General features: G+C 39.1%; 2 protein-coding genes across 3 annotated transcripts; one reads left to right on the forward strand and one right to left on the reverse strand.

The window, feature by feature from the left end:
* The first annotated feature begins 767 nt into the window (after window positions 1–767).
* On the forward strand, window positions 768–11,861 carry LOC104898692 (zinc finger protein GIS2). Of its 2 annotated transcripts, XM_057396156.1 has the most exons (4): window positions 771–1,055; window positions 1,822–1,941; window positions 9,258–9,350; window positions 11,181–11,861. In XM_057396156.1, exons 2-4 carry the CDS (start codon window positions 1,850–1,852, stop codon window positions 11,734–11,736), a joined length of 741 nt encoding a protein of 246 aa, XP_057252139.1. In that variant the 5' UTR covers window positions 771–1,055; window positions 1,822–1,849; the 3' UTR covers window positions 11,737–11,861. The 2 variants fall into 2 exon arrangements, with proteins under 2 accessions (XP_048503772.1, XP_057252139.1); XM_048647815.1 differs by lacking the exon at window positions 9,258–9,350 and having other exon boundaries at window positions 768–1,055.
* A 2,639-nt stretch (window positions 11,862–14,500) lies between these two features.
* LOC104898693 (uncharacterized) lies at window positions 14,501–19,454 on the reverse strand. The gene is made up of 4 exons (XM_010685797.4): window positions 19,114–19,454; window positions 17,177–17,288; window positions 15,072–15,143; window positions 14,501–14,921 (listed from the first exon to the last, which is right to left on the reverse strand). Exons 1-4 carry the CDS (start codon window positions 19,302–19,304, stop codon window positions 14,838–14,840), a joined length of 459 nt encoding a protein of 152 aa, XP_010684099.1. The 5' UTR covers window positions 19,305–19,454; the 3' UTR covers window positions 14,501–14,837.
* Window positions 19,455–26,699: the final 7,245 nt, after the last annotated feature.

Raw genomic sequence — 26,699 nt, forward strand, 5'->3', positions numbered from 1 at the left:
GTGAGTATAGGATAGAACCTCCGGATTCTAGGGAGATTTTTTAAAGAAAGGTGCTAGTGCCGTTACTGGCTACCGATTTAGAAGGAATGTTGGGCAAAAGGTTGATGGATAAGCTATTGATATGATGATGCCGAATATACTCATCTTTTCATTTCATCTCAATACACTTAAGTACACTTGAATTAAATTCACTTTAGTACACTTGAATTAAATTCAATAAACTTAAATTAAATTTAATTAAGTTTAATCCAATTTAATTCACTAAAATCAAATTCAGTTCAATACTCTTAAACTAAATTCCAATTCACTTCCATCCAAAAAAAATAACACAGAAATTATTAGAATAGGCGGTCTAGTTTTAACATAAAATTAGACAAACCGAATACTGAATTTTCTAACAAGTCCATTTCATTTTACACTAACCCAACACTATCATATTCATCCCTTCTCTTCTCCTTCTGTGTTTTCTTGATTCTCGAATTACAACTAAAAATTTCAAAAAATAACTCGGTAATCTTATCGAACGGATTAAACTAGTTATTAAATGGATTAAACTAGTCATTGAATGAGTTATAGAGAATGTCATTACTGAATAAATTAAACAGATCACGAAATAGATTAATCTAGTCTGTAATTAGATTAAACTACTCACTGTATTTTTAAAAAAAATTAACATATTCCCTTTTTAATATTGAATTTAAACCAAACCTAATTTTAAACTAGAAATAGGCCATCTCATACAATATCGAGTGAAAAGAATACAGGCCTCGGGCCCTCGGCCTAACTTGTTTGTTTTTCCACAAAACAAACTCATTTCTCCCAAAACTTCCAAAAAGAAACGAGGGAATGGGAAGCTGAATTGTTCCTCTTCCTGATTCCTCCCACTTCCGGATGTGCTCGCTCACTACTCTCCCAAACTCCTCGCATCTTTTTGGTCAAATTGCTCAACGCTTAAAACCTCCCTTCTCATTTCTTCATTTCCTTTTCTCTCTCTGCGATTTCTCATTCAAATCACCAATTATTCTTCCTCTGTTCTCTCTCCTTAATTTATCAAGGTAATCTTCTTTTTTCTCCCTATTTTCCTTTTCATTTCTATTATATTTTAGGAACTTAAACAACAAATCATCCAATCTAGATCGAATCAATTTTCCTATAAACGCCTTTCCTGCATTTTGTTTTTCAGAGTTTGCCTAATTTTGTTACTGATTATTCAATTAGGAAGAATTAACGTAGTTAAAACTCATGGGGTTAATTATAATCCTATGTTAGTGTTCTGATGTGTGAATTATTAGTGATGAATTGCGTTAAAACCTCGTAAGATAGTCATTTATTTGTTTGATTCCTATGTTCGAATTTGAAATATTGTTTAATTACAATCTATCATAAGGAAAACAGAACTAAGATATCCAGGAAATAATGGATTAGTGATTTAGTGGACAGTGGTACCTATGTACTTGCTGATTTGCTCTATAATAATTGCACTTAGAATGCTATTTGATGGTGCTTAATTACTTGACAAATTCCTTTTTTCATTGAATTGTTACCATGACTTTTTTGAATTTTACCTTTCAATTGCTTAAATAGCTTACAAAGTGGCATTGAGAACATAAACAAGTACTAGCAAGGAGGTTGGCTACCTTGTATTTTCTTCGGAATATTAAGTCGTGTCGTAGATAACTAATTAGAGTAGTTATGATTTATGAATGTATGATTTTGACGCTTATCGAACTAGAAGGGACAGTGTACTTAAGCATCATATTTGTTCTTTATCTTTATTTGTTATATTGACTAATGTAGAGGAGGTTATGATTCTTTTCACAGTTTGGCTAGATTGTAGTCGTGGCACATTATGGATGGAAGCAGAGATTCAGGAGGTAGAGTTTTCCGGAACAGGGAGCGGCCATCATATGCACCATACCAAAAGGACCACAAGAGTTTTAGGTAATTTATTAGATGTATTTCTGTTGAGTGGGGTGGGGTGGGTTGTTAGCTTGCTCTACCAGCACCTATTATGTCATGAATTCATTGGTTCTAGGCTTCTAGCTGATTTCGTTGGTAGTGTAATGGATGTTCGCCCCTTCTATAAGAAAGGGTAATACATATATCTTCCAAACAAATGATAGTGTCCTTTTTGACTTCTAACAAATATTAAGGTTATGCAAGTAATAAATTGAAAACAACTAACAATGATGGGTTTGCTGTGGACGTATTCAAAGGTTTGTAAGTAATAGATCTAGATCAAAACTAACCAAGAAGTATGATAGTCTGTTAGGAACGCAGAAGGCTGATATGGTAATTATGCCGTTATCAACCAAATAAGGTTACAACATGGGACAAATGTGGACAAAGTTTTTGGAATGAAGGGATAGTTGCAAGCTGCTTATATTATGAGATTTATGTTAAACTGCATGATGAGTTTCAAAGTAACATGTACTTCTTTTATCAAGGTAGAAGTTCCTCATTATTTGGATTTTGGAGTGGGTATCTAATATCTATGATTAAAGTCATGTACATGTTACTCAATGCTAAGGCCCAGCCCAAACCTCCCATTTACTATACGTACAGCAGGAGAAGGAAGAAGGTTGGAAATGATAAGTAGCTGCTCTTATCTGAGATGAGTCATTAAGGGGGGATGTATTAGAATACTGGAGAAAAGAATCTGTTAGGCAATTATGCCACCTGTACTTGGCAGGCCACTAAGGCCCACTCATCAGTAAATATCTTGTAATAAATAGCCTGTAGTAGAGAGGGAGGAGGTATCCAGAAATTGAGTGTGGTTGTTCTAGTGGGAGAGTACCTCACCTCTCGAATGTGAGGGAGTTGTAATTGTGGTTTACCTTGAGCTTCAATACAACTTCTATCTGTGTGCCTATATTGTTGTTATTTTTCTGCTTGTTTGAGTAGAGAATTTGTGAGACCTTAGCAGTTTGTATCAGAGCAAGTTGCGATTTAGCTCTGGGAAGATGGTCGGAAATACTAGCAACACCCAGCGCATTGACCAACTGGAACAAGGGCTGCAGGAGTTACGGGCCCTGATTCCTGGGGAGGTGGAAACTGCTATCGGAAGAGCCTTGGTGGACCTCCAACAAACAATCGCTGCTCAGGTGGCCGGAAGTTTGGACAAGGCAGTGGAGCGAGTGGGAGCAGAATTTGCTCAGTTGACGGAGCGTTTGGAGGGAAGAATCGCCCGAGCTCAAGCTGACCAGGAGCAACTCATCGGAGACCACCGAAGGCGGCACGATCAGTTACAGGAGGAGGTACGACGCGCTTCAACCAAAGAGACGGGGCCGGAAAATTCTCGTGTGGGGGGTGAAAGGACCGACGAAGGAGGTGGGGATCGTCCTGACAGGAATTTCAGGGAGGAGAGAGAAAACCGGGAGTTCGAGCTGGGGGCCCCGCTTGAGGAGGAATTGGGTGGAAGATTTGGAGGAGGGTTTGGTGGTGGATACCGAGGAGGCGGAGGATGGCGGACGAAGAAGTTAGATCTACCCACTTTCAGTGGAGCCAATCCCGACGGCTGGATCATTAGGGCGGAGAGATTCTTTCAGTTCTATCGGCTGACGGTGGAGGAAAAAGTGGAAGCGGCGGTGGTTTCGTTTGAGGGAGACGCGCTAATCTGGTATCAATGGGAGCAGCGCCGGCGACCGATCCGTCGGTGGGAGGACATGAAAGTGATGATACTGAAAGAATTCCGACCAACCGCCACTGGGTCGTTGCACGGCCAGTGGTTAGATCTCCGGCAGACAGGAAGCGTGGAGGATTACAGGCGACGATTCATCGAACTCATTGCACCGTTGGAGGGGGTGTCAGATGAGTTAGCCTTAGGTAAATTTATCAGTGGCCTAAAAGAAGAGGTCAAGAATGAATTATGGGTCACTGGGCCCAGGACGTTGGAAGTGGCCATGGACCAGGCCATGAGGATTGAAATCAAACAAAAGCATATGGGCCGAAACACCAACCTCACATATTCCTCATTTGGATCTGCCCGGAGTTACCAACCCAGCAACCCTTCAAAATACTCTAGCCCAACCCAATCCGCTTATTCAACCTATTCCACAGCCTCCAATACCTCCTCCAATACCTTGACCAGCCCAAACAAAACACAATCCACCATCACCAGAGCATTACCCATAGCCAAGCCCATTGGAGAACTCAGGAGGTTAAGTGAGAAGGAACTCCAATATAAGAGGGAGAAGGGCCTTTGCTTTAAGTGTGATGAAAAATGGCACGTGGGCCATAGGTGTAAACAGAGAGAGCTTAGCGTGTTGCTCACATGCGATGAAGGAGCAGAGGAGGAGGAAGGTGAGTATGCATATGAGGCCATGGAAGAACCCCCACCGCTAAGTTTTAGCGTTGCCCCAGATAATTTTAACCCCACCCATCTTCAACAACCCAACCCTGAAATCTCCTTGAACTCGGTAATGGGCCTGACCAGCCCGAAAACTTTGAAGCTTGAAGGCAGTGTCAAGGGGGAACGAGTGGTGGTGATGGTTGATCCCGGAGCGACACACAATTTCATCTCCCTAGAAACTATTCAGAGGCTTAAACTTCCAATTAGCCCAACAAAGTCCTTTGGCGTGTCATTGGGAACAGGAGCAGCAGTACAAGGGGAAGGGAAGTGCAAAGGCGTGGAGGTGATATTGCAAGGGGTCCGGGTGGTGGAAGATTTCTTACCTCTACCATTGGGAAATTCCGATCTGATATTAGGGATCTAGTGGTTGGAGAAATTGGGAACTATGACCACAAATTGGAAGACACAAACTATTGTCTTCAAGCAAGGGGGAGAGACCGTAACACTGAAGGGAAATCCCGCATTGAGCCGAGCTTGTATATCCCTAAAGGCTATGATACGCACCATTAAGAAGGCTAAGGGAGGCATTTTGGTGGAATTGAATCAGCTGGAGCATGAAGCTGAAGGGGAAGAGGGACAAGGGGATCACGCAACCTGCCCAGCTGAGTTGGCAGCAGTGTTGGCTACTCATGAGCAGGTATTTCACATGCCTTCGGGCCTCCCTCCTAATCGTAATCATGAGCATTCAATTACACTTAAACATGGAACTGACCCCATTAGTGTAAGACCATACAAGTATCCTCAAGTGCAGAAAGATGAAATAGAAAAATTAATTAAAGACATGTTGTTGGCTGGCATAATACAAGCATCTCACAGTGCATATTCTAGTCCGGTATTGCTAGTTAAGAAGAAGGACGGGTCATGGCGGTTTTGTGTGGATTACCGGGCACTAAATAAGGTGACGGTTCCGGATAAATTTCCTATTCCGGTTATTGACGAGTTATTAGATGAGTTGCATGGGGCCATAATTTTTTCTAAGTTAGACCTCAAGTCGGGGTACCATCAGATACGAATGAAACCGGATGACATTCCAAAAACGGCCTTTCGGACACATGAGGGGCACCATGAATTTTTGGTGATGCCTTTTGGGCTCACCAATGCCCCGGCTACGTTCCAAGGGCTCATGAATGAAGTTTTTAGACCGTTTTTGAGGCGCTTTGTGTTGGTTTTCTTTGACGACATATTGGTTTATAGCACTACTATGCAGCAACATGTGGGGCATATGAATGAGGTGATGGGGCTGCTAGCTGCCCATCAATTATATGCCAACAAAAAGAAGTGTGAATTTGGGAAATCGGAGGTGGCTTATTTGGGACATGTTATTTCGGCCAAAGGAGTGGCGATGGATACTTCCAAGGTGCAATCAATGCTCGACTGGCCGATACCCACCACATTGAGGGAGTTGAGGGGCTTCCTTGGACTGACGGGGTATTATCGAAAATTTATAAGGGGGTATGCGAGCATTGCACAGGCCTTGACACAGCAGCTCAAGAAGGAGTGTTTTGGGTGGACGCAGGAGGCTATGACAGCATTTGAAGCACTGAAACAGACGCTTACTACAGCACCTACCTTGGCTATGCCTAATTTCCAACTTCCATTCACTATTGAGGCAGATGCAAGTGGGTATGGTTTAGGGGCTGTTCTTCTACAAGCAGGCCATCCGATTGCATATTTCAGCAAGACATTGGGGCCACGAGCCCAGAGCAAGTCCATTTATGAGAAGGAGCTTATGGCGGTGGTGTTGGCAGTCCAAAAATGGAGGCATTACTTACTAGGGAGGCATTTTACTATCCATTCTGATCAGCAAAGTCTGAAGTATTTGTTGGAGCAAAGAGAGATTGGGCCGCAATATCAAAAGTGGGTGGGAAAATTATTAGGCTATGACTTTGACATCAAGTATAAGCCCGGGCCGAGCAATAAGGTAGCAGATGCCTTATCCAGGGGTTTTCCACCCTCCTTGGAAGTCACTGCGCTGTTGACTACCCATATGGAGCAGTGGGCTGACTTGTTTGCCCAAGTGCAGCAAGACCCGTGGCTCAAACAACTTACTACAGCTGTACAGCAAGGTTCTAACACCCTTCCTGGGTTATCTTTGGAGCATGGAATATTGAAGTATAAAGGGCGGACGTTGCTACCCAAGAGTTGTGCCCTCATTCCCACACTTCTGCAGGAATATCACGGGTCACCAGTAGGGGGTCATTCTGGAGGTTACAAAACCTATCAAAGGTTAGCAGCCGATTGGTTTTGGCAAGGTATGAAGAAGCAAGTGCAGCAATGGGTCCAGGCGTGTACCATCTGCCAGCAGCAAAAACAAAGCACTCTTAGCCCAGCAGGACTACTTCAACCCCTGCCTATTCCATTGCAAATTTGGGAAGATGTGTCAATGGACTTCGTGGAAGGATTGCCTAAATCCTTGGGTATGGATTCTATTCTTGTGGTTGTGGATAGGCTGTCCAAATACAGCCACTTTGTGGGCCTCAAACACCCATTTACGGCTCAAACAGTGGCTAAGTTGTTTGTCAAGGAGGTTGTGAGGCTACATGGGTTCCCCTCTACCATAGTCTCGGATAGGGACAAGGTGTTTATGAGCATTTTCTGGCGTGAATTATTCAGGTTGCAAGGGACACAATTGAATCGAAGCACGGCCTATCACCCTCAAACCGATGGCCAAACCGAGGTAGTCAATAAGTGTCTGGAAACTTACTTGAGGTGTTTTGTGCAAGGCAAGCCTCACTCTTGGGCTGGGTGGTTACCGTGGGCGGAGTAGTGGTACAATACGTTTCATTCATCCACCCACTGTACCCCATTTGAAGCGGTTTATGGCAGGAAAGCACCCATGTTACTGAAGTTTGAAAAGGGTAGCACCGCTGTGGCTACACTGGAAGAGCAATTGTTGGCTAGGGATTCTGTACTGGACGAGTTAAAATTTCAGTTATTACAGGCTCAAAACTCCATGAAGCTTCAGGAGGATAAAAAGAGGAGAGAAGTGTCATTGGTACCTGGGGATTTGGTTTACCTTCGCTTACAGCCCTACAGACAACAATCCTTGGCTAAAAGGCTCAATGAGAAACTGGCCCCCAGATTTTATGGGCCCTACAAGGTGTTAAGCAAGGTTGGCCAGGTGGCTTACCAATTGGAGCTCCCTTCACATGCCAAAATCCATCCGGTTTTCCATGTTTCGCAACTCAAATTGGCGGTTGGCGCCCAACCTGTCTCTTCTCACATTACCACCCAACTCACCGCTGATATGGTGCTGGAGGCAGAACCGCAGGAGGTACTTGGAGTTCAATTTGCTGACCATGACCCCCTTCAGGTCACTCAAGTATTGGTGCACTGGAAGGATCTGCCAGCTTGTGATGCCACGTGGGAGGATGCTCAAGCCTTACAATTGCGTTTTCCTGATTTCCACCTTGAGGACAAGGTGGCAGTTTGGGTGGGGGGTATTGCTAAGGCCCAGCCCAAACCTCCCATTTACTATACGTACAGCAGGAGAAGGAAGAAGGTTGGAAATGATAAGTAGCTGCTCTTATCTGAGATGAGTCATTAAGGGGGATGTATTAGAATACTGGAAAAATAATCTGTTAGCAGTTATGCCACCTGTACTTGGCAGGCCACTAAGGCCCACTCATCAGTAAATATCTTGTAATAAATAGCCTGGAGTAGAGAGGGAGGAGGTATCCAGAAATTGAGTGTGGTTGTTCTAGTGGGAGAGTACCTCACCTCTCGAATGTGAGGGAGTTGTAATTGTGGTTTACCTTGAGCTTCAATACAACTTCTATCTGTGTGCCTATATTGTTGTTATTTTTCTGCTTGTTTGAGTAGAGAATTTGTGAGACCTTAGCACTCAACTAACAAAAAAGATAATGCGCATGTTATTCTTGATAATGTGAGGTGGATAGAAATAAAAGAGGGAAAAGAAAGCGTCATTTGATCATACTATCTTTTCAATGTTTGGTCCCATAGTTTTGGAACCATTCCTCTGTGGTCTGTCACGAAATTGAAAGAGAGTATTTAGGAAGCTGTGATTATAGGAAGCATTGAATTATAGTAACTTGTTTTAAAGAACCTTAAAATTTTGGAATTGATGGAGTTATGTGGCATAACATGATTACTCTTTGATTTGACCTATTTTCATTCTCTTGAAAGGTTCTATATTCTTCTCAAGAGCTACTCAAGCTTTCTCACAATGATAAATGTGACACGCTGACAGCTGTATGCAGTTAATACTTAATAAGCCCTTCTAGTTGGTACTTGTAGGAGTCTTCTGCAAATTGATTTATGATGAGGTCTTTAAATCTCCTGAAGATACTGGTGGTAGCATTGAGCATAAATGTAGGTGGTTTTGATACCAAATGATTTAGTAACAGATGGTCAGTTAAATCGATATTAATTTCAATGCTTGCATGATGATTGATAAAAATTCAATTGTAGTATTATAATTTCTATAATTTGCTGTTCCTCGGAACTTTTGATCAAATGGCTTTTCATATTAATTTAAACATATAGGAGTAAGTTTTTCTGAACATTCCATTTAATCCTAATTTTTATTCCACTTATATTGAGTATTCTAAATCGTGCAAATCTCAATTGTAGAGTTTATTATAGGATACAGGGAGTATATGGCTATATGCATAATCTCTTTATCTCTAACAAACACAAAAATACTTGCAGTTTAACTAATTTGTTTTTCTTTTTTTACCGCCAAACCTGTTAGTATGTCATAGGTAAAAATATCACACAATTTGTAGACATAAAGTGATCTAGCTCTACTTGGGCCAGTTTTCTGATTTCTGGATTATTTTATAGTGCATGGTCTCCTGTAAGATGAACTGTGTGCTTCTGTGTGATTCATTGAGATCCTTTACCAATTACTTACTATTACTCTAAATGTAAAATCTTCTTCCAGGCAAAACTATTTATGTAAGAACTGCAAGCGGCCTGGGCATTTTGCTAGAGAATGTCCAAACGATTCAGTGTGCAACAACTGTGGGCAGCCTGGGTATGTATATAAAACTTTGATGCATAAAGTCGGGTTTAGTAAGGGTACCAGTCTATTCTTCCCTTCTGCTTGAATGGTGTGTGAAATTCTTTCAGAAGTCAGTGTCATATATTTGCTAATGGTAACCTGAAATCCTTCCATGTTTTTTTTGATTGGGGGGTGGTTGGGGGTGGCTGTTTTGATGTTTATTCGAGGATGATCTGTATTGACTCAGGTTATAGATTGTGGCACATAGCTCCTTCCTCACTCTACTGAATTTTAAATTGAGGCTATGCTGTAAAGAGACACGGTCAGTTACAAGAATTTGGAGGCTGATTTGTCTAGATTCACCAAATGCCTAATGTCATATGTTTACCCTATAGCTAAAGCAATCAGGCTGTTAGTGGTATGATTCCTGACACTGCTGCTAAAGTTTTTCGAGGTTCTGTTTTGGGAGGAAACTGATTAAGAATATTAATTATTGCATCTTATAAGTGATCAACTAGAACAGTGATAGAAAGGTCTAGTGAACTTCCTTTTCATTTCTTTCAAGCTGAACAAATTCTAGTTCAATTTCATTGTGAGGAATATGAGAGATTGGAGTATATAGAGAGGTGCACCCTTCACTCTTAGGAATTGGTGGCATTTTGTAGAGAGTAACTAGTACTTCCCCCTTCTGAAAATAAAGCCAAGTTGTCACCTCCCAACATCATGAAGATTGAGTGTATAGATTGCACTTTGTGCATTCCACATCACTTGCTCATATAGTCATATGGCAACTGTATTGTTATTATGCTTATCCTACCTGCAGTACTCTGAGGTTTAGCGACAAGTTCTTTGAGAAGATAGCTTGTGGTTCTAGATTGCTTAGCCGAGTTACAAACTCTGATATCTAGGCGTTTTCAAACTCCACTTGTGATTAATTTCTGCAATGGGGGAATAATGGGGGAATAATGATGTACTGTGAACTTGCTATTACTGAAAACCTAAAGAAAGGAGTAAAGTTGTTGTACTTCATTGTTCCTTTAAGTATCAACAGAATTCTATTAATTTCAATGTTATGCAAGCTCTTCAATGGAGGAGCTAATGGTTCATGTTCAACTCTTCTTGACAACTGAACACCTTGTGCTCAGGCAATGGTCGATGGTCCAACCTCTGAAGTATGAACTATTTTCTAATAGTTATTGGCATTAAAAACTTTCAAAACTTGGGCATGCTTGTATTCCATTCCATGACAGTTGATAATCTGAACGTTGTTTTTGGGGGTCTATGCTTGTTGGTAATGTTGGCAAGGTGTAGCCCTGCATGCCTCATAACTAGTTTGTGGAGCACTTTAAAACTCTGTTGTGCTTCTGATAAAGGCAATTAATGATGCTATCTGTGAATACAGATTCTGATTTATAAATAATGCTTCTGTTAAGAAGCTCTGCCTTGTCTCATCTTGCATCATGGATAGTAGGACTACTTCAGCAAAATCGTTGGAAACTAGGACAATTCTCACATTTTAGAAGTCAGTTACCAGGTGATACGCCAACTTGAGGAACCAAAGTCACTGTTTTATCCGAAAGCAACTTTGTAGGAATTGTACTGAGTATGTATCATCTGTAAACTTGTAGAGTTGGAAACTTTGGTTGGACCTTTTTTCTTGAGTATACAATGGGAAACTATTGAAATCACCTCAAAAAGGGTTGTGGAATGGGTTTTCTTGCTGTTTTGAGAGCCTGTAGTATGCTAAATGTACAAGAGAAAATATGTATAATGTATGTTGGTGCTGACCTGCGGAAAGTTTTATAATTCTGGTTTTTCTTTATAGAGCTTCACTTGGTTAATAGTCTATTTCGTGACTTTTAGGCACATGGCTGCGGACTGTAACTCAAAAACAATGTGTTGGAATTGTAAAGAACCAGGGCATCTGTCTACCGAATGCAAGAATCAACCAATCTGCCACTCCTGTGGGAAGATGGGTCATCTGGCTCGTGAATGTCCAAAATCAAGCGATCCTAGAGTTTGCAGCAACTGTTTCCAGCCAGACCATTTGGCAGTAGACTGTATCAATGAAAAGGCATGCAACAAGTGCCGAAAACCTGGTCACCTTGCTCGTGACTGTCTCAATGAGCCCATTTGCAACATCTGCAATTTAATTGGACATGTGGCCCGACAGTGTCGCAGTCCAGCACTTCCTCCTCCATATCCACCGCCACCCATGCTTGGTGGCCCACCACCTATTCCTCCGCCAATTGTAGGGGGCCCATTGTATGACATTTACTGTCGAAATTGCAGACGTCCTGGCCATATGAGTCATCAATGCATGTACATGATCATGTGTGGTACCTGTGGCAGCCGTGGTCATCGGGGATTTGAGTGTCCTTCAGGTCCAATGCTTGATATGGTCTATCGTCGATTTTGACAATCTCCTGAAATATGAATAGTGGAGTTATAGTTTTTTCTTTCATCTTTGCTTTGTTAGTATACAAGTACAGAGTTGTGAACTTTTTCTTTTATCAAAGAGGTTATGGTCTATCACCTCCCCCAGATCGGGCTTCTTCGTGGCGTACTTATAACATTTAGTTTGCGATTAGTCTTTGTTGCATATGCTCCTTGTTGTTTATATCTCCCCCTAGGGGTGTAAATGAGACGAAACAACTCGCGAGCTATTCAAGATATACTCGGTCAAAGCTCGATTCGAGTGAGCTCGAATCGAACTCGAGCTTGACTCGAGATGTTGACGAGTCGAGTTGAGCAACTCGATACTCGATCCGAAAATTCGTGAGATTCTCAAATACCCAATTATCAATAGCAATATACTAAAATTTAACATTTTTCTACCTTAAAGGTTACTTTTAACATGAGACACTTGTAAGCTGCTCAAAATTTACTCTGTGAAAATTTGATTCGGTCAAAACTCGACTCGAGTCAAGCTCAACTCGAAATGCTAACGAATGGAGTCGAGCTAGATCAAACTCGAACCCGAACTCGACTCGCATCGTTGACACCTCTATCCCTTTATTTTAAAGGGGCGACTGTTAGAAACAACGACTAGGTGCCTCCTACGTCCTAATGCATTAGTATAGATGAGGCCGTTGAGGCAAATTTTTCGATGTATCAACTATTCTCATATTCTTTTACATCAAGTTTCAAGTCGCTAATTCAAATTCTCTAGTGATGCAAGTATGCGACATAATCAACTTTATACAAGAGGAACTTTTAAAGTTAGTGTCACACTCACAGGAGCATGTTGCATTATAAACATTTATGATAGTTGGACTATTCCAGTTTCCCGCACCCTCACTTAACCTTAGTAAGTCAAAACAATAAAATAAAATGTTAAATTACTTATAAAATCAGAAAATTATGTGAAATAAAAATAATAATAAATTACATTATTTCAATTAAAATATTTATTTTGAGTATGTCAATGATATCCATGTTAATTTTGAGTCGTGATCATTTTAGTTGGGGTTAGTTTCCGGTCAAGCCAATTCCTTCTTTGGTTTGTTCCGGGTTGGATTAATTTGAGGTTAAGTCTTTGAAATCTAGCTATTTGCTTATTCCGGGTTCGGTTCAGGTTATATCAGGTTTATGATGAACTTTGCATGAATCATTTTCAGGTTCAAATCGAATCTTGAAACGGAACAACCTTATAAAGTCTTTAACTAATTTGAGACGAGACCATATATCTAAACCATATTATCACCATTGATTTCAAAACAAAAAACCATATTATCACCCTGTTTCTTCTTCTTCTCTTTATAATTAAAAGCTAATTATGTTCAGATGGAAAAAGATAGAGCTCATTACACTTGTAAATTTGAAACCCATCAATACATTCAAATGAAAATCTACCAACATATATAGCCACGTCTCAAACCACGCATCTTCGAAGAGTCAAAAAAATATATACAAAACCAGAACTATACCATCTTGCATTGTGTTTGATTTTAACCCTTCATAAATATAGAAAGACGAAGAAGACTTTAGAGTGAAACTCAACGCTTGATGCAACAGAAAAACTTTGGTTGACAGCTGCTTGAAGTATGTTAAACTTTAGTCAATTAAACTTTCCCGAACTATTCATCCATAAGTAGCAATGACATTCCCATTCTAGTAACCTGAGAACACACCGTTAATAGAATCACAAGGTAAAATTAAATTTCAAAGCTACCTATAAACAGTGGCGGAGCCAGGATTTCAAAATCGCGGGGTCACAAAAAAAAACTTAACAACAAACTGAGATAATCGAAGATCGGGTTGTTTTTTCATTGCCTTTGATTTTTTTTTATCTAGGTGTATCACTCATCATTTTCTATATTCATTATTTAATACAAATTAAAACATATGAACTAAATATTAAACCATATGAAAATCATTCAATAAATTACCATCATGAAGAAACTAAATCATCATAGAAAATTATAAATCAATTGACACTATCTAATTTATTTATACAAATTCACATTTCACAAAATTCACACATTCAAAAAAAAACATAACAACAAACTTCATAAATTCGAAAATTCACACATGTATGTAGATATTATTATAATTAATATCAACCAAATAAGATTTTAAATATGCAATTTAGGAATTAGAAAATAATAATGTAAAAGAATTAAAATTTAAACTCTTTCAAATTTCAATACTTGATGGCTCATGGCTGCCGCGGAGCCGCGGAGGTCGGAGGAGCGGTGCTGGCGTGCAGCACGGTGGTCCGTGGTCGGCGTGCGTCCCGATGGTCGAGTCCGACGGACTCCAACGTCTGAACGTGATTACGTGAAGTTGTGAAGGATACTGGGCAATTAAAAAAAATTTGTAGCATGATACTGATGTGTATTGGGAAAGGAATGAGGGAGAAAGTGATAAGTTTTTTAAAAAAATTAATGGGAATGGGGACCCACTGTCATTAATAAGATTAAATTGAGTCTGCAATTGGGCCAAGATAAAGGGGAATTAGCGCTGAACTCTCCTCTTTTCTAGGCTCTAGCACTGATTTAATTTTTTTTTTTTCGAAAAAACTTAAATTTTTTTTTTTAATTCGCGGGGTCACGTGACCCCACGTGACCTATACTAGCTCCGCCAGTGCCTATAAAGGAATTTGGAGTTTGGACTAACAGCAAATCTTCCGCGAGATGCTCACACTAAGTAAGAGATGTCAACCAGAATATCAAGCAAGCTAATCTGAAATCTACACTGCTTCACATATATTTGCTCTGAGTATTAATTTTTTGTTACTTTACAAGAAAGGACTTTTAAAAAGCTGGCAAACTTTCTCCAGAGGGCAAGAGAGCTTACAAAATAACATCCAATGCCCACGTCCACAAAACACAATCTGTAGTTCGCTCTCTGCCATACAGCAATTACGTTATTTTGCTCAAAAAAGCCACCCTTGGTGTCTGGTGAAGTCACTAGTAGCCTAGTAGGCATCAAGTCAGCTGAAGGAACTCCTCCGACTGGAAGAATTCTGAGGCCAAGTATGTCCATATTCAATTGCGAAATGTGGTGCTGTATAATCTACTGAATTTTGTTGCACTTCAACTTCTCAGTTTCAAGGACCTGCTTCAATGATTCTAACCTCTCAAGCAAGTCTATGTTCTCCTGGTCACAGAATGGAGAATCACAAAGATCATTAAAATTCCTTCTTGACAAGGTTTGATGGAATGAAATCAAGTGATCTAAATGGGAAGCAAAGAGAAAGCAAATATAACACTCCATACCATTCAGGACAGCAAGCTTAAAATAGATTACCTTTTGCAGCCTTTCAATTCTTTCATCAACACTAGCTGTGTCCTTTGCTATATTACCACGGGACTCCTTTACCTGAAATAGAGATGCATCCTTGATAATTGACTATAGCTCATGTTGAACTTTACAGAAAAGGAAAGTCAATAGCCACTGGAATAGTGTTGAAAAGATCCCACAAATTTCAGTAAAACCACTAGCATGGTTATGTGGCAGTCACAATACTTACTCGTGTATGGATGTTGCGTTTTACGGAGTTACTTAAATGCATTAAGGCACAAAGAATAAAAATTGTACGTGCAACAGCCTGAGTGCACCCCTCCCCACATGAAGTCGCCAAGACCGGCTAGAGACTAGAGGGTAGAGAGGCAGGATGTTTTGTTGCATCTGCAAAAGTAGATGATGCATTTTTTCCAAGATTGCTAATGGCCCCAAACCAATTTTGCTTGTCCACCTAACATCAAGGCACCCGTTTTATTTCCGCTCAATTATATAGTGAATTGATGTTTTCACTGTAAGGGGCCATTTGGCTGGAGGGTTTCAGGAAAAGGAAAGGGAATTGTTCCTCTTGGTTCCCTTTGATTGTGTTTGGTTCAACATACATTTTTTGTTCCCTTTCCCCACTTCTCCTTAATGGAGAACCCAAACTCCTCTAATATGATTCCCTAAAGAACCCCCCCCCCCCCCGGATTTGAGATCCCCCATCTTCAGTTTCAACTCTTACCCCTCAAACTGCCAAAGTGACCATTGTTCAATTGGCCATCACCACTTACCCGTCCCACCGGTCACCACCATTTGCAACCATCATGAACCACTAAACCCCACTGCCACCATTAATCCTGCCACCATCACCATTACAACCGTTGGCATCCCCTAGAGAGGATACATCCCATCACCACCATTAGTCAAAATTGCCACAGACATCAACCATCGCTGTCGTCCCATCACCACCAACCAACACTCATCGGACCATAAAATCTAAAACTTTCACAATTTTGATGACCTCCGTGAACTTCAAGTGTTAGGTGGTCACATTTGACCCCCAAGACTCTAAAACTAGAGTCTTTGAGATGCTATCAAAGACCAATTAACTGTAGAATTAACGGACCAAGACGGAGATGCTAGCTGTAGAATTGACGGTGAAGACTAAAGAGAGGTGTTATTGAAGCTTGACATTGAAGATGATAAATGTGGAGCTTGTGGAGGTCGACAATAATGGTGCAGAGTTTCATCTTTTTCTTTTTCGGTGAAGTTGAAGATGGAGATTTATGGATGATGGTGAAAATGGTTATAATGGAGGGTGGCGGGCAGAAAGGGGCACTTCATGGTCTGGAAAGACAGTGTTTGTTGAATCCTGGGTGAAAAAATAGTCAAATCTTGGGCTAAAAAAAAGTAGTGAACCAAACACATGTTTTAAGTTCCCTTTCTTGATTTTCATCCCATTTCCCTTTCTTAATCACTTTCCCTTTCCTGTTGAACCAAGTCTTATATGGAATTCGCGTATTCTAGGGTTCTAGAGAGGTTTAGAGGAAAGCTTTAGAGTGAGATCTCTTGAGAGCTTGCACTCATCTTTCATCTTCTCCATTAAATCATAGTGCATAGTTGGTGAATCTTCTCTCTGGATTCTTAATACACTTTTTACCTATAATAATCTAAATACTGCCATCTTAAGTGTTCATCATGCTATCAAGTAATGTTACACCTCTAGTCTTCTGCTATTTTCATGCATCACAGAGTGAAGTATACGATCATAATTTGATTTGGTATCATTGTCATCCTACATTCCTAACATGAAAATTAGTTAAAACTTAAAAAACATTCTTTATTTCTTTATGATAGACAGACAGAGTTCTTATTTCTGTACCTACCAACATGCCCTATTAAAAATCAAAAGCTACCATTACAAAATGCAAGAGCACAGGGTCAATATGCTACTAGCTCTTAGTAAGCACAGATTTCACACCACGCCCAAAATTGTGTATAGCTATACATAAAGTGTAACAACTAAGCAAAAGCATAAGGTAAAAAGAAAGTAGAGAAAAGGTACATTTACATAAGGTCCAGCTCTGTAGCCAGAAAATTGATAGCAAAGTTCAAAGAACACAGCATACCTCAGTGAGCTCCTTCATACATTTAGTGGCTCTCTCCCTTTCTTCATCAAACCTTGACCTCCACTCTGCTGACTCATCCATAGCTTCTCTATGGGCAAGATCAAACTGTCTCCTGCACATTAAGACTTACTATTAAAACCAAGATCTTCAGTGCAAAATTTCAATAAATCGACAGCATGAAGTATTACCAAAGCACTTGACTAAATCTGATTCATGAATCACATTCTCATTGTTCAGTCAAAAGCTAATTAATATCATAGCTAATATTGAAAGCAACCAATTTCAGAGCTTCATTGAGAAAAACTGCAGGTGTGAGGTGAGAAAGCCTTTCATGGTTCTTAAAACTCATGTAAATTTCAAATTCAGAATACCAAATGAAACATTTAAGCATCACGTTTAGCTCCAAAAATTAAGAAACCTATTTATCCAAACAAAAAAAATAAATAAAGGAAACACTAAATGACCGTTTGGCAGGCACTAAATGACAGCAGTGTTGGTCATAAAATCATGAAGTATTATTCAAAAGGAAAATCCCTATTCCCTACTTCAAACCATGGCAATAAAATCTCAACCCCAAACATGTGAATTTCTTCACAGTTCTCCATTCCCACTCAACAGCACATCTAAAGTGGTAAAGGATGGTATGCAAATTTATGAAGAAAAACATATGATGGGAGATGAATTCTCGATACCATGAAACTGATACGAGTTTTTCCTTAAAAAACTACATTAAAAAAGCACTACCACTACTATTACCGCCTACCAAACTGGCCATAGGAACTTTAAAAGAAAGATGGTTTAGGAAGACCATTTTACACTCTACTACTTCCACCTTATCCATGATCAACAGTGGTGGAGCTAGCTAGGGGCATGGTGTGCACGTGCACGTGCACCCCCAAATTATTAAAAAAAATAATTAAAGACAAAACAGAATTCTGCACTCCACGCATCTACTTGGGCTTCAACAGAACCGTGCACCGTGCACAAGCTAAACGCATCCACTACGCACTTGCCATCACGTTAAAGCACATGCTCTCATGAAGAAAAACTATTCTGCAACAAATTTTTGTTCAATCCTTGATCCGATTCTCATTAGCACTTTGCATCGAAATAATTAAGGAAAAAAAAAGAACTTGCAAATTGTCGGACACATTGTTATTGGAGCTCTTAGTCATATTCCGTCAATATTTTGCTACTCTATTGAACGGATATTCAACTTCATCCTAAAAAATTTAGAAATTGAACGAATCAAATGGTTTCACTTCTCTCACATAAATTACTCACATTTGCACTAATTCCATGGACATGTACCTTTACCAAACCCTAGTTTGAAAGAAAATCCATGCATCCAGTACGAGCTCGGCGCATGGTCATGCGCCACACACAGTACCTCCACGTCCCACGCAAGAATGTGGTGTCACGCGCATGCTTGATTTTCAACCGGAATTCGATTTTATGTGTCTACAGTGGTACACCCCCGAATTTGAAATCCTGGCTCCGCCACTGATGATCAAATCAACTTATATGGTAGAAACTAAACAAGCTCAACGCGCTCTTAAGGTTTGAAGAATTTAGTTGAAAAGGAGTGGCATAAGGAGTAAGTTTGCAGTGATCATCCTATAAGCAAGCAAATTGCTTCCTATCACTTGCTATGATTACCATCTTCATTATGTCGTTGATTAAATACATGTGACAAAAAGCTACTCTATTGCCTCAATTTATAAATCTCCCAATTTACATGCTATCTTTTCACATCAATAATAATAGTATAAATCTCCCACTTCACATGCAATTCTTTTTTCACATCAGAAATTTGTAACACAATAGACAAAGGGTTTAACTTAACAAATGGGCATTCCGAAAAAAATCTCAAGTAGCTGCATATATGAATCCAGAAAAAATAAATAAAATAAAGAAAAGGGTTTGAAGTTAATTACCTTATTAATTCGGTATCATCAGCAGAAATCCGATAATCAATGATCCATAACCTGAAGTAAACAACAATACCCAACATCATAACAATGGCTAAACCAAGGAAAAGGGGTCGATTTGGGAGACCCATTTTCTCTCTCCTCCTCCTACTACTACTACTACGCGGCTGTACTAGTGTTCCTCCCGAAAGATTCATGACTGTTTTGTTTTCTGGTTAAACATGTCGTACTCGGAGTTTTCAAAGATGCAAGTTGCTGATATTATAACATATGATGGTCCTTACCAAAAAAATAAAAATAACATATGAATATGATGGGCTAAATTGTAGTTCATCAGGATAAGTATTGTAGGTGATTATTATTGGATTAAGGACTGCCCATATAGATGGGCTGTGCTAATGAAGTTGATGTGGAAGCCTGAAATAGTAAAATGAACTAGAAAGGGTAAAGCCGAGATCTGATGTTGCTATAGGTGCTCATTCGGATTTCGGACCCATAGATTGATTTTGGGTTGATCTAATGTTGGTCGGCACTAATCCGATCAGGTTGAAACGGGTCAATTTGGTATGTTGGGTAGGGTCGAGAAACTATCGAGCCTAATCAAATAAGTTATTTACTTGCTCAGGTTCAGTACGGGTACGTGCAAGATATTTATCAAGGTGGAATTATTTTTGGATTGAGCCAATCCGGTCCAAATCCGAGACGGGTTAAAAAGGGTTAGTTTAGGTTTATGTATATTTCGAGTCGGATCACCTTATAACCGATAATCTTGGTTTCGGCTAGCTTTGAGTCGGGCTTTATTGGTTCACTTTTTTCATGCGATTCCTATAGTCATGTTATGTTTTGATCGTGACGTTTTGCTATATTCATCTTTGTCGTTCTCATATTACCTCGAGGTTCATTGTTATACCCGTTCATTCTTCATACCCGGTCATTATATGTTCCTTATTTGTCATTTTTGAAACTATATTTATATTGGTTTGCTAAAATTAATTGCTATTTGCAAGATGATTCAATAAGAAGATAAGGTCGGTAACTAAGATCACATAACTCAAGTTGGATAGATAATGGAGAGTATGGTTGTAGAACTGCTAATCAATCAAGTCGATTGCAAGCAGAGCTCTACTCGACTAGACTCCAATTAACTCTACTTGACTCAAAATCGTTAAAGCTCGTTAGGCTCTTGCTCAACTCATGCTCGTTAAGGTTTTGAGTCGAATTCGAGTTGTTCGTGAGCTGCTCAATTTGATTAGCACCTATATAAGATTATATGTCTACCATTTATATGATTATAAGTCTTTAACCCCACTTTCTACGAGTTTATAATTTATGGGACATTAAAATTCATCACTATCAATTATGTAACTGATAATTATATTGATAAAAGTCTATAATAATTAATGAGAAGTTTCGTTACAACTGAAGTCTAAAACTAACAAGGCATTTTTAATAAAATGATTCGACCTCTATCTTTATGTACTTGTTCTATTTTGATTTTGACACTTACCGATGCACAACTTTAGACAAAATATCGTTGATTACCAATTAGTTAAAATTATAAAAAAAATTGATATTATGAATAAATACATTCAGACACATCCAACATCTTAGATCATACTATTTCTTTCTATATGTTAATAAAAGAAATAAGGTTAAAATGGGTTACATGCACAGTTAAAAGTCAAAGTGAAACAACTAAAGAAAAAGAAATGGAGTAAACATTATAAGTCAAAACATATAATATTTGTTCTGGGATGTGGTCTAAATATTGATTAATAAGAAAATGTTTAAGTTGTATATTTGAATATTTTATGAGTTCAGTATACCAAAAGATATTTTTTTGAAATAAATATAAAAAAAATTGACTTATTATAAACAAGTTGCGTAAATTCGGATTATGGGTAGTAACGTGGTGGGTCAATTATCATTTATTAGTCGAGCTATATCATTTATATATGAAGTCAAATCGAACTTTGGGTTGTTATAAGTTGGGTCAATTATCTGTTAGGTTGTCTGGAGTCAAAGTTGTTACAAGATTGATATAATTTATCTCTCTGTAATAGATCAGATGATGAGGGTAGGTTCTTGTGCGATAAACTACTAACGTTATCCACCACATGCATAGTGGAAGAATCCTAATGCTTTTGAAGTCGTGTTCAATTAGGAGAATTATATCTGTTACGCCCATATATGAGCAGTATAAGCTCTATTACTCTTTTAATACTTTATTTTATTGCTTGTACTCTTAAAATACTGGATTGTGAACTTATTTGTTGTGGATATCATGGTTATGAGTAGAAGAGTTTCAGATGTAGGGACAATAGTTCCTCACTGTCATTAACGGAGCAAGCATTAAGATGCTTAAGCCATGTGGGAAATATCTAAGTACAAGTGAGTGTTGACCTACCTTCGGGAAACAAGAAGCATAAGAATTTTAGATTATTGATCAAAGGACTCTTAGCGTGGTGTGGAACCTTTGATGATTTTAAGCATATGCCATATGGTGAGATAACCATCACATGTGGTGATTTTGACATGTTGATCGATTTGCCTTTAATAGGCATGTCTCTCCTCATTGACGTGAGTCATGAGTACTAGATGCTTAATATTGTTAAGACCTATCGTGTAGAAGCTATCTTATAGCACCATGGTCGCTTTGTACTAGGGTCTTTATCTCCAAGAACTATGTCCGAGTAAGAAGTTTGGATTTATTAGTGTTGATCATTTATTTTTTTTTTGGTGAAAAAAGTAAGCCACAAATTATATAGTCATATTAGAACGAGTTTTAAAATCCGCAATATAAGCCGTATTACAATAACTAGGGGGAGTTGGGAACATCCTAGTTACATTGCAACTACCATCCTTAATTCTACTTTCCTTGGCAAGCAAATCCGCAACTTGATTGTCCTTCCGGCTGCAATGCTCAATTGTCACTTGGGGGAGATCCCTCCATAACTTTCTGCATTCAAAAATAGCACTCATATATTTGTCAGCACAACTCTCATGATTATACAACAATCCTACTACATTCATGCAATTAGTAAATATAATGGCCTCAAGTAACCTAAACTGCCTAGCAATAAACAAACCCTGTTGAATGGCCATGATTTCAGCCATGACCACATCTATCGCAAAACTCCTAGTCCCGAATCCTATGATCCAAAACCCCCTCTCGTCTCTAGCCACACCCCCGGTACACATGGGGTCCGCTAGGTGTGTGAAGGATGCATCTACATGGATGGTCGGACGAGTGGTCTGCGAAGGAGGAGGCCCCGTGCTTCGAGGGGCAAGAGAGGGTAGGACAATGGACTTTTTGGATTGAATAAGAAGAAGAGACAGCGATATGGCTTTGGGGATGATAACGTCAGCTGAAGAAGGGGAAGCCCCATTAATGCTGCAGTCATTCCTATTCTTCCATATTTCATGACATAAATATGGAAAGATGGCCGCCCACTCAATCCCTTTAAACCTAAAATCAACCTCCAAATTGTTTCGGAGCCAATCATTGAAGGATAAAAGGGGGAGGGGATCAAAACCACATGCTTTCCAGATCTCCATAGAGAACACACAATCACGGATCACATGGGCTGAATTTTCACTAGGAAGGTGACAGCAAGGACAACAGGAGTTAGGGACAATATTTCGAAGGGCAAGAAGCATTTTATGTGGGATTCGGTCTCTCCACATGAGCCAAAAGAAAAACTTTAGCTTTGGCTCCATCTTTGACTTCCGAATCCAAGACAGGTTGACATGGGGGGAGTTAATTTGGCTATCATAAGCCTGAGCAAGAGAAAAACCCTTCAAGGATACGAAATGAGGGATGAGCAAATCTCCTCTAGTCTCCTCTTGGGGGGGTGGAAGACTAGTAATGCGGTCCTGGATTATTTGGGGGAGCTCAAATGAAATCCTAGTAAAGTCCCATTGACCATGGGAGGATAGGTCACACACCCGTAAGGAACTCTCCGACTCCAGCAAGGGTCCATGGATCAGGCTACGAAGACACCCTATAGCAAGCCAATTGTCCTCCCATAGATTAATTGATTGTCCATTTCCTACACTCCACGAGCTATTGGATTGGAGAAGATCCCACCCTTTTCCTATGTTTTTCCACATAATGGAGCCATTTTTGAAAGGAGTAGCATGGTTATGGTGGATGTATTTAGATTTGATGCAGTCTTGGGCAAAGATGGGGGCCCTGAGAGATCTTCCAACCCAGTTTCATCATATATATGCAACATTGGTCAATTTTTGGTCCCTTATCCCCAAGCCACCCCTGTTCTTAGGTCTAAAAGTCACCTCCTTCCCCACAAGGTGAAGTTTTTTATGATTTGTGGAATCCCCCCATAAAAAGTTGTTGCATATAATGTCTAGGTCTTTAAGAGAGGCAGCAGGAAGAAAAGCAGCTTGCATATAGTAGGCCGGGATTGTGGAGAGCATAGAGTTTACCAAACAAAGTCTCCCTGCCTTTGATAGGAACTTAGTTTTCCATAATGCAAGCTTTGCACGAACCTTATCCACCACAAATTGAACTTGGGCACGTGTAGGTCTTTTATGGGAGATGGGTAGGCCTAGATATGTCCCTAAATTGTCATTTTCTTTAACCTTGATTGTCTCTTGGAATAATGCTTTAAGGTCCGAAGGGGTATTGGGTGAGAAAATGAGTTTACTCTTCAGTTCGTTAACTTATGGCCCTGACGGAAGACAGAAAGTTTCAAGAGTATCACGGACAGAAAAGGCTGCTGTTTCATCAACTCGACCAAACAACAAAAGGTCATCAGCAAAGAGGAGGTGAGATATAGGGACTTTCCTTCTCCCAACCCCAAAAGGTGTCCACTCAGAATTCTCACAAGCTAGATGGATTCCCTTAGAAAGAGATTCCAGGCAGATGTTAAACAGGTAGGGTGACATGGGATCCCCTTGGCGCAGACCCCTAGAATGGTTAAAGGGTTCAGATTTTCTACCATTGATCAGGACGGATGAGGATGCTTGAGAAACACAGTTCATGTTAAGATTGATCGAATCTAAGTCCAGGTTACAGCCTTGGAGGCACGACCTAATTAACAAAGCCCCACTCTACTCTATCATAGGCCTTTTCAAGGTCAATTTTCAGAGCAAACCAGCCCCACTTACCCTTTTTCTTATTCATGGAGTGGAGGACCTCCGAAGCCACCACAAGGTTAATATCCGCCCCCTCCCCTTAATAAAGCTGTTCTGATTAGGTGAGATCCAAGAGGGGATGAGGGGCTTAAGTCTGTTGACTAAAATTTTCGTCACAAGTTTGTAGATAGAATTGCACAGGCTAATCGGTCGAAATTGTTTGATTGTCTCAGGAGAGTGTTGTTTTGGAATGAGACAGATAAGCGCCTCGCACAGAGATTCCGGAATCTTGCCCCTCAAAAACCAAGTTTGGATGGTTTTGCAAGTGTCAGGGCCAATAATATCCCACGATTTTTGAAAGAAAACAGGATGAAAGCCATCCGGGCCAGGCGCTTTGAGGGGTTTCATGTTAAATAGGGCACTTCGGATTTCCTCAAAAGAAGGAGGGGAAGCAATGCTGGCTACAGGGAGGTCACCCAAGTACGGGGTCGACAGTCTTGGATTGGTCACATGAGCTTATCCAAGTCCTAGATCAAGAAGTGTTGATCATTACTATAGCTAAAACTAGCAGGAAATGCAAAGGTCTCGTTTGATGGAAGAGCTTTTCTCATTGTCGAGTGACCTGAAAGTAAAAAAGGGTTAAGTATATGTTTTTCCTTCTTATCCTTTCTTTTTGAATTCTTGAAATTCAAATTGAATTCACTTATAACATGTTGAGATACTTTAAAATTCATCATTATCGATTATTTAACTGATAATTTTATTGATGAAATCTATCAATAATGATAAATTTCGTTATAGCTAATAAATCAAAAATTAAAGAGGCATTTTAATAAAATAATCCTAGCTACCTCTATTTTTATTTACTTGCTCCATTTTGAGTTCACACTTAGTGATGCACAACTTTAGACAAAATATCGTTAATTACCAAATAGTTTAAAGTATAAAAAGTTGATATTATGAAAAAATACATTAAGACATATCCAACATCTTAGATCACACTATTTCTTTCTATAAATTAGTATAAAAAAAAGGTTGAAATGCGATAAATGCACGGTTAAACATCAAAGTGAAACAACTAGATGAAAAAGATAGGGAGTAAACATTTTAAGTCAATAAACAAATAATATTTGTTCTTAGATGTGGTTAAAACATTGATTAATTAGAAAATGTTTAAGTTGTATATTTAAATATATAATAATAGTTCAGTATAACTAAAGATATATTTTGAAATAAACATAAAAAGTTTTGGTTAATTATAAATGAGTTGCGTAAATTCGAATCATGGTAGTAACATATCAGTTAAATTTGAGTGACAAGTCGTAATTAGTCGAGTTATATTAGTCGTTTCTCAAGTTAAATCAAATTTTAGGTTGTTATGAGTTGGTTCAATTAAATGTCAGATTGTCTCGAGTCAGAGTTGTTACAAGATTGATATGATTTATTTATCTGCAATAGAGATGATGAGGATGGGTTTCTTGTGCGACAAACTCTAGCGTTATCCACCACATGAATAATTGGAAGGCTCCTAATGATTCTGAAGTTTTGTTCTATTAGGAGAAGTATATCTCTTATCGCCCATCTATGGGAATTGTAAGTTCTATTACTCTCTTAATACTTTTTTATATTGCTTGTTCTCTAAAAATACTGGATTGTGAACTTATTTGTTGTGGATATCATGACTATTAATTAGAGTAGTTTTAGATTTTGGGACACTAGTTCCTCACTAACATTAAAAGGAGCAAGAATTAAGAAGCTTAAGCCTTGTGGTCGTGGGAAAGATCTAAGTACAAGTATAGGTCAATGTAGACCCGCCTCGGAGCATATGAATTCTATACTCTTCATCAAAGACTCTAGTGTGGCATGGCGTGGAAGTCAACGAATGTATGAGATTACTATCACCTTTGACGATTTGATCATAGGATGAGATTACCATCACCTCTGGTGATTTTGACATGCTAATCGAATTGTCTTTCATAGGTATGTCCCTCCTCATTAACGTGAGTCAAGAGTATTAAATGCTTAATATTGTTCAGACCTAGTATGAAAACTATCATACAACACTATGGTTGCTAAGTTAAGTCTCTTATAGTAGGGTCTTTATCTCTAAGAATTATGATCGAGTAAGAAGTTTGTATCTTCTTGGTACTGATCAATACTAGCTAAGGCTAACTGGAAATGCAAAGGTCTTGTTCAGTTCAAGAGCTTTTCTCATTGTTAAGACAATCCGTAAGTAAAAGAAGGGTCAAGTATACCTTTTTTTTCCTTCTAATCATTTTCTTCTTGAACTCTCTTATGACACGATAAGATAATTTAAACTAATGTAGAACATATAATGATCTACTCCCTCCGGTCTTTATTAGTTTATCTGTTTTGACTTTTGACATTATTCACATATATGACTTTGACTATCTCTTGTAAGTTGTATTTAAGGAAAAATATAGTCATGTGAGATCTTGTTGGATTCATCTCAATGTATATTATCCAAATATCAA

The sequence above is a fragment of the Beta vulgaris genome, chromosome 7 (assembly GCF_026745355.1).
Source record: "Beta vulgaris subsp. vulgaris cultivar EL10 chromosome 7, EL10.2, whole genome shotgun sequence".
Classification (NCBI taxonomy): Eukaryota; Viridiplantae; Streptophyta; class Magnoliopsida; order Caryophyllales; family Amaranthaceae; genus Beta; species Beta vulgaris.

Coding starts and splice junctions, on each gene's coding strand:
- LOC104898692 (XM_057396156.1), top strand. CDS start 1,850: ATGGATGGAAGCAGAGATTCAGGAGGTAGAGTTTTCCGGAACAGGGAG. Junction 1,942..9,257: donor AAGGACCACAAGAGTTTTAG/GTAATTTATTAG, acceptor ATCTTCTTCCAG/GCAAAACTATTTATGTAAGA. Junction 9,351..11,180: donor AACAACTGTGGGCAGCCTGG/GTATGTATATAA, acceptor CGTGACTTTTAG/GCACATGGCTGCGGACTGTA.
- LOC104898693 (XM_010685797.4), bottom strand. CDS start 19,304: ATGAATCTTTCGGGAGGAACACTAGTACAGCCGCGTAGTAGTAGTAGT. Junction 17,289..19,113: donor GATGATACCGAATTAATAAG/GTAATTAACTTC, acceptor CTTAATGTGCAG/GAGACAGTTTGATCTTGCCC. Junction 15,144..17,176: donor GTATGAAGGAGCTCACTGAG/GTATGCTGTGTT, acceptor TCTCTATTTCAG/GTAAAGGAGTCCCGTGGTAA.